The sequence below is a fragment of the Girardinichthys multiradiatus genome, chromosome 14 (genome assembly GCF_021462225.1).
Source record: "Girardinichthys multiradiatus isolate DD_20200921_A chromosome 14, DD_fGirMul_XY1, whole genome shotgun sequence".
Taxonomy (NCBI): domain Eukaryota; kingdom Metazoa; phylum Chordata; class Actinopteri; order Cyprinodontiformes; family Goodeidae; genus Girardinichthys; species Girardinichthys multiradiatus.
This window is the reverse complement of record NC_061807.1, coordinates 34,512,171-34,520,300: the sequence shown is the minus strand read 5'-3', so window position 1 is coordinate 34,520,300 and position 8,130 is coordinate 34,512,171. Positions and strand designations below refer to the sequence as shown.

At 37.9% G+C, this 8,130-nt stretch overlaps 1 protein-coding gene across 1 annotated transcript; it reads left to right on the top strand.

The window, feature by feature from the left end:
- Positions 1 to 242: 242 nt before the first annotated feature.
- On the top strand, positions 243 to 5,451 carry LOC124880334 (serine protease 27-like). Its single transcript, XM_047385377.1, has 5 exons — positions 243 to 297; positions 2,345 to 2,507; positions 4,341 to 4,600; positions 4,676 to 4,821; positions 5,101 to 5,451. The coding sequence occupies exons 1-5, from the start codon at positions 243 to 245 to the stop codon at positions 5,449 to 5,451; spliced, it is 975 nt and encodes a 324-aa protein (XP_047241333.1).
- The last annotated feature ends 2,679 nt before the right edge of the window (positions 5,452 to 8,130 follow it).

The window sequence follows — 8,130 nt, the reverse complement described above, 5'->3', positions numbered from 1 at the left end:
TGGATATAATGTAAAAACTGCAAAAAAAAAAATACATGTATAAATGGTTTTGGAAGGTGCTGTAAAAATAATTATTGCCACTGCCTTGTAAGGATGATAAACTTTTTTTGAGTTCACATATTGTATCTGCATGAGTTATGCAGATACAATAGTAAAGGAAACTGTGGTAATGGGGGTGGAGCTTAACATCTGAACTGAGGTTTTTTTAGTCTGACACTTGGTGATTCAAGAGCATTTCCAAAATGGCTCTCCAGAAGATGTCCGTGTATGTTCTGATGACCCTTCTGTTATACAGTGGTAAGAAATAATATTCAAAATGTCTTTATGTATATTTATTTTTTTTCTTATCATTTTCTTATCATTTTCAAAATTTCTTTATGTATATTTATTTTTTTTATTATCATTTACCATGCGTATGAAACCTAACTTGAATTTTAAAACACTTAGAGAAAGGCATTTGACTATTTATGTACTTTAATTTGAAACACATGTTTTAAAACATCTTTTAAAGGAATTTTTGACACTGAAAACCTCGGTCAACAACTGATATAGGCATCTGCATGTATTAATAACAAATGAATTATTTACATTGATTTATTTATATTGCAACAGATGCAAGGCTCATTTTTCTATCTGAAATACAGAAACTCCAGATAGGCAACCACTTCCAAACCGTTGAGACATGAGAGTAACAATATTTATTACCCAAATATAAACAAATCAAGCAAAAGATCTTGTATATTTCAGTTCTTTAATGCTTAGTTGTTGGTACTACTTCTTGGGTGAGCTTGTTGAAGCTCATTTGAGGTGGGTTATTATATTTTTTTTGTTCAGTTGTACTCACAGTTGCCTTAGGAAATCACTGCCTTTATATGTGGTCAGTTCAGAACCTATTTGTCCAGGTTGGTGAGGTTTGAGGACCATCTGGCTCTCTGTCCACAGATAGAACGCAGTTAGACCTCAGGGTTTGCAGAGACAAGTTCATGAGCACTTCTGGTGCCGCAGCTTGAGTGGCATCTCTCCAAAGCACACTATTTAGATTTCAGACAAATCCCAAATCAGCCACCCAATCCTCTTTGCACCGGTCCCTCATGGTTCCCCCTGCAGGTGGTGGGCCCACTGGGGGATGGCCTCGCGTCTCTCGTTCGGGCTTGGCCCGGCCGGGTCCCGCGAGGAGCAACCTGGCCACCAGGTGCTCTCCGACGAGTCCCGACCCCAGGCTGGGCTCCAGGGTGGGACCCCGGCTCCGCCGTACCGGGCGACGTCACGTGCCTCGATATTTTGCTCCTCATGAGGGATTCTTGAACCACTCTTTGTCTGACCCATCACCTAGAGCCTGTTTGCCATGGGAGACCCTACTAGGGGCATTTAGGCCCCAGACAACATAACCTCTAGGATCATTTGAGCACTCAAACCCTCCACCACGTTAAGGTGGCGGTTCAAGGAGGGGCCTCCTGGACGCCTTCCTCGGGAGGTGTTCCAGGCACGTCCCACCGGGAGGAGGCCCAGGGGACGGCCCAGGACATACTGGAGGGACTATGTCTCTTGGCTGGCCTGGGAACGCCTTGGGCTCCACCTGGAGGAGCTGGAGGAGGTGTCTGGAGAGAGGGACGTCTGGGCATCTCTGCTGAGTCTGCTGCCCCCGCGACCCGGTCCCGGATAAGCGGAAGACGACGAGTACGAGTACAAATCCCAAATTAGCTCACAAAACAAATTACAGTCAAATTATACAAAGCTCTGTAGAAAACTCTCTTCCCTTACCAAACAGCCTGATGAATGTCCCATCCTGTCAAACCTGATATGTTACTGAGCCTTAATCTTGCTCGATTGGCCAACAATAATAAAAGGATACCTACTTGTCCAATTACATTGAATAAAATTAGGTAGTGAGCAATTTTCAAAAAAGGGTAAGTACCGATATGCCTGAAGTAGAATTTATGGACACAATTTTCAAATGAAAAATGTTTAAAAAAAATTCTGAACCTATAAACACCTGAAGCATTGCACTACAAAAACCAGAAACTTGAAACTGGAACAGGCTGCAGGAAGACTGTGTGGAATATGTCTAATTAAACTAATGAGCAGAGAGAAAGCAGGGACATGAGGAACTGTCTTTAAATGTCCTTAAAGAGACCACGCAAACGAAGCACATAAATATCAGCAAACTGCACATAAACTATGATATCTAAAAAGTGTTTACTCTTTTTGATTGATTAATGAAAACTTTCTCTAACATTTATATGGGCATAATGCAAAAACAGGATTAGCTGTAGCTGAAATTAACAATTTGGACTACTTGTTGCATATATGCCCTCTTACATTTAGTTTTTTTCTCTGTTGTCAGAATGTGGCAGAGTGATTACTAAGAACCGAATCATTGGGGGTCAGGATGCAGATCCTGGAATGTGGCCCTGGCAGGCGAGTTTGCAGCAATTTGGTTTCCCTTTCTGTGGAGGATCGCTGATCACCAATGAATGGGTGCTGACCGCTGCTCACTGCATAAGTAGGTGAAAGGTTAACGTTGCATATTTATTTGTTAACAGTTTTCCAAACACGTCTATTCAAAATCATTTTATTATAAATGACTGATTTCTACATTTTCAAGCCCTTAAACTGTGGCATTCATAGTTGTTTGGAAAATTTGATCATGCTTTTCCTGCAGTTTCAAGCTCAGTTCATTGAGCAATAAAAACATATCTGCCAGAAATAACAATGTAGGAAACTGTTCATCAGTAAACAGATCAGCAAATGGGGAACACGTTAATTTCATTTCTCAGTTCATATGTTCTGGTCAGAATTCTTCCTTTTATGATGCCAGCTGAGCTTTGTCATTTTATGTCACATTTTTGTGAAGAAGACCAGCAGACGATTTCATCTCCTGCCCCTTTCTTTGAAAAAAATCTAGTGTTTTTTGCCAACTCCCTGTGAAATGTTGCCAAATGTCTCTTTAATTTGGCTGGTTTTAAACTCTAATTTGCAATTGTTTGGTGGTATATTGCACACTTCATCATGGTTCTTGCAATAATTTACAAACCTATAGTTTAGGAAATGGTCTTTATATGGTCTTAACCTGGATTTTCTTGCCTTTGCTGCTGGTTCTTAATCTGGTTCACTGACTCTGTATTCACCAATCTCCTCAGATTGTTGGCCTTTGACAGAAGGAATTTCTGTGCATTCATCTTTGTTAAGGCATCACTCACCAGCTTCGCTAACCTTTTCTATATTCTTCCATTATGTTGAAGCTTTTTTAATAGCCTAACAGTTTTCACTTTGCATTTATCTTTAGTCCCTGTTGTCTGACATCCATGAGTTTTAGCTTGGTCTTTTGCCATGTATGTCTTTTTTAATAACCAAGCATCAACTTCTTCCCCTTGGCGAATGTGTTTATGCTAAAATATGGTGGATTTGCCACCATATTTTAGCATAAAGACATGCAGCAGTTTGAAGCAAAATTGCGACAAAGCATTGGTGATCAAAAGTTATTTAAAGCTTGATTTATAATCACAGAATTAGGGCTTCTCCAAACCACCAAATCTGAGATCTTTTAAAAAAAAAGGAAATTGGCATAATTTTAAGATACAAGATTTGAGCAACACCAATGTTAATAAGTGTAATCACAATCCACTTCTCAACACATATATATGGTTACATCAATTAAAACAGCCAATGAGAACAAGAAGTGAAATGTTTTAATGATGATTTAATCATGTAGCTTTAAAGCATGTTGAATAACATGTTGATGTGGACAATACTCTACACCAACCAAGAAGTCGCTGTAAAACCCAGTTGCCACTGTCTGATTTTATCCAACAAATTTAAATATGACTGACTGACTAGCTTTTTTTACGTTACATCAACAAATGGAAAACCCCCTAACTAAATTTGACAGAGCATGGTCTGGGTAGAATTCATAATAAGCAGTGATAACAAAATCCTTCTCCTAGAGAAGCATTGTTTCTGTTGAAGAAAGAAGTTTTGGTTACAAGGCTTTAAACTCTTGGAAACTTTGTTGCCAATGTGCCTGCTTTTGGGTCTATTAGAGCCAAGTTGCAAGTTGATGCATGTTCAATACAAATCAAGAATTATATTAGGATATAAGTATTTTCCTCACTTTTATTAATATTATTATTATTATTGAGCTATGATTGAAATGCTTTGATTGCAGAGAAGTTAAAATATAATTTCAAAGCCCTGTTTCAGCAATACCAGCATAATAAAATAATAGATAAACCTAAATTTGTTTCTATGACGAATATCTTTGACAACCGTTTACGAAGTGAACTATCAGGTCAAAAATTTCAAGTTATGACTGTACTTTGTTTTGTTGCCTTGTTTTTAAGGGATGACATTAACGTCACAGACATCCACCTGGGTGTTTTACAACTAGATGTCTCCAGCCCTGATCGAGTGAATCGAACACTCGCTGAAATCATCTGCCATCCTGACTATGACCCTAGGACTAACAACAATGACATTTGTCTTCTGAAGCTTTCTGCTCCTGTCAGTTTTACCCACTACATCCGACCAATCTGCTTAGCTTCTGAAGACAGCACTTTCCATGATGGGTTGGATAGCTGGGTTATTGGATTTGGTATGACAGGTAGGAAACAATATTTAATTGATTAAACAATTCTTCTTGATTCTTCATATAAGCTGTTCCTTTCTCTTCAATTAGACAATCTATCAACATCTAACACTCTGCAGGAGGTAAATGTACCAATTGTTGGAAACAATAGGTGTGCATGCTACAATCAACCGTTACATATAAATGAGAACATGATCTGCGCTGGATATAGTGATGGAGGGAAGGACTCATGTCAGGTGACTATCATTGTGTGTGTGAACATTTTTTATGGTTAAAGGTGAACATGTTTGGTCCTTTTCATCAAGTAAATTTGACAAAGCAAAAGCAATAATTTCATTTTCTATGTTTTTGATATAGTATGTAAATATATTCTCTTTAAAACATGGATCAAAAATTTTATTTTTGATCCATGGTTTAGAATAGAAAAACCACCGCTGCACCCAAAAAATTGAAATGTATCACCTTAGAATTTCTTTAAATTCCTTTTAATTAATGTATTACTTTTTTCTCATTAGGGAGACTCAGGGCGACCACTAATGCTACAAAATGGCACTGTGTGGGTCCAGGCTGGAGTTGTGAGTTTTGGTGATGGCTGTGCTCTCCCAATGAAACCTGGAGTCTACACTCGAGTGTCACAGTACCAGAGATGGATCAGTGACATCATCACTGGGATGGAAGCAGGCTTTGTTACCTTCACCTCTCCAGACACGGACAGTGACTTATACTTCAACTGTGCTACCACTACCCCTGCCTCTACTACCATTATGACCACTGACGATAGTATTTTTTGCAGTGGTGAAACCCTGAGCCAATTCACTCACTTCATGGCTCTCTCCATCCTTTCTTCATGTCCTTGTTGGCAGTAGTCGAATCTAAATGTTTCACTGTGAATTATGACCTGTGCTACCAATACCCCTCCCACCACTGATTATAGTATTTTGACAGTGGTGAAAACCTGAGTCTTTTCACTCATTCCTTGGGGTTCTCTCTTCTTGCTGCACTTCTCCATGTCTTCTTTGGCACTGATGTAAATGTAAATGTACAGTGACTACCTGAATGCACTTACACAAATGTGATGGGCTCTGTCAGCATGGGGCTTTGCTGCAGCTCACAGATGTGTCACTTTTTACCTTACAGTTAAAAATCTTGTATCATGAATTTACTTTTTAATGTCATATTTAGCCGTAAGCAATGAAATAAATAGTCTGAACAATGAAACTTTTTTCTTTACTGTGAACAGTTTCCTAACCTAATTTTGATCAGTTTTGCAAATTTGAATCATATTAATCAAATATCCTGGGGGGTTTAGCTAATTAATATATATTTTATTCATAAAATCTGAGACTCTATGATATTCATTACCAATTAAACAACACAAATGATCATATACTGTGCCCAGGTTCAACATTTACATGTAGGCCTACCTTTAGTTTATTTTTGTCATAATTAAGAAGTCTTGGTCAAATCTTTTTAAATCATATGTAATGTGGGACATTTAAATAAGAACTGAATTAATAAAGATGTTTAAATGGTATAAATGTTTCTGGTGCAATGTAGTACTAGAATGAGGCACAATTAACTGCAAACTCCTCTTTTTGTAGGTACGGGTATGATGAGAAATTGTTAAAAACAAAGAGTAAGCAGCAAGAAGTCCAAAGAACAGCCCAAGGAAAAAAAACACAATAAGTAGGTTAGTGAGAGATAATAGTTAGCTTTTGAAAGGAGACTATGAACAGAAGGACATCAACTTTTTGTGATTTTATAAAGTTCAGATTTATATTATTCACTCATTCAAAGACAAAGAAAACTCTGCTCTTAGATAGATGATGAAAAAGATTAAATATTCCTGTACTAATACTGTTAGCTAGGACCTATAGAGCAGTTAGTAAGAAAAAGTGTTGAAACACCTTTATACCGAAAATCCAGTCAATATTATTCTGGATTGATGGAAACCAACTAAAACAGAGAAGTTGCAGCCAGCAAAATTAGCAGATAAGCTAAAAGCTTGGTTCTTTAGAAAAGACCTTTGCCATTTCACAGCCTCTTCCATATATGCACAGATGAAGAATAATCCCATTTCATTCTTACATCTAATGGCCATTACAGCTCTGTACTTTCTTGATCAGAGGTGTAACGGAAATGGGTCAAGTTTAGCCCCCCATTCTGACCATTCATCTGATAGGAAGAGAGATCACAGACTGAAATGAGATGAAATGGGCTAAAGACAGTTGTGGAAAGAAGGTGTTGTGTCTTTCCTCATTTAAAGCAAATGTATAACACAGGAAGGTGTCAATACAGAATCCTTGTTTTGTGTTCAGGCTTGGAGGTCTGGCTACATAAGAGGGAAGTGGTTTTAGAATAAATGTCCAAAATTCAGAATAAAACTTACACTGTTAAATGTCTCTCAAGTTATAAATGCCCAAATACAAATGTTAGAGATTTGCTATGTAATGCTTTAATTGGTACGCATTGCAGACAAAGCAATGCTAAAGAGTATTTTGTCATGAGTTGTGTTAGGATATTCTTCTATTAAAAATGACAGACACTTTGGCTGTTGAACAACATGATTTTGTAAAGATTACTTACCACTCACTGTCTTTGTACCCTACTCTTTCCTAGTATGTCCACTCACTGAAGCCTTACCTGCAGTGCAATCAGACGCTGTCGCTTTAGTCAGCACAAACCAATAAAGAGATGTCATACATTGTTCCTGCTTAGGCCAGCCCCGGATGTTCATGTTCTCAGTTCAATCAAAAAAAGGGAGCTTCAACCGAAGAAAGGGAGCTTTAAAACCAGAAGTTTAAAGTTCATAACCAAAGATTTCTGACATGCTCAAATAAAAGTTTCTGTTTTGCAAAAAACTTTTTCACTTTGTGAGAAAAAGATAATAAAAAAAACGTGGAGTTATTTACAGTGGAGACGGCAGGGGCTCCCTCTTTATGGCTTCACAGCTCTGTGCTTCACGCTGTCAAGGTTTCTAGGTGACAGAAGTTACACTGAGGTAAGGGCGGGAACAGACCGTTCAAATTCACAGCCGATCACTTATGGCATTCGTGGTTTTTGCGGTCATGGAAGGACCCGGCCTACGTAGATCAGTCTTTCGAAGGATGCAGCCCCTGAATTTGGACACAGCACTCAGACACTCTACCAATGGATGGCATTTAAGGTTTGTGCAAAAAATAAAAAGAGTGGAAATGTTTAAAATGTCCAATGTTTAAAAAATATATATTTCCATGTCTCTTCAGGAGAGGTTCATGTGCAGTTGACCTTAGGTTTCTGGAGTTTATGTTTTAAACACAATGATTATAATGCAGTGCTGATTATTTTCTAAGATATCTGCAAGTTTATGGAAACCTGAGCATAATTACTCAGCATTTTCTGGTGATTGCTGCACACTTACGTGCCACTATATGAAACATTATTCTTTATTTTGTATTAATAAACATCACGGTTATTTAATTTAAAAGGCCGCATAAATGTTTATTCACATATTTATATTAAACAAAAATACAGTTTATTGGGCCCCCCCAAAATTAGCCACAGCA

Excerpts from the sequence above, each read along its gene's own strand:
- LOC124880334 (XM_047385377.1), top strand. The coding sequence starts at position 243 with ATGGCTCTCCAGAAGATGTCCGTGTATGTTCTGATGACCCTTCTGTTA. Across the intron at positions 298-2,344 it reads GACCCTTCTGTTATACAGTG|AATGTGGCAGAGTGATTACT; the intron begins GTAAGAAATAAT and ends CTCTGTTGTCAG. Across the intron at positions 4,601-4,675 it reads TATTGGATTTGGTATGACAG|ACAATCTATCAACATCTAAC; the intron begins GTAGGAAACAAT and ends CTCTTCAATTAG.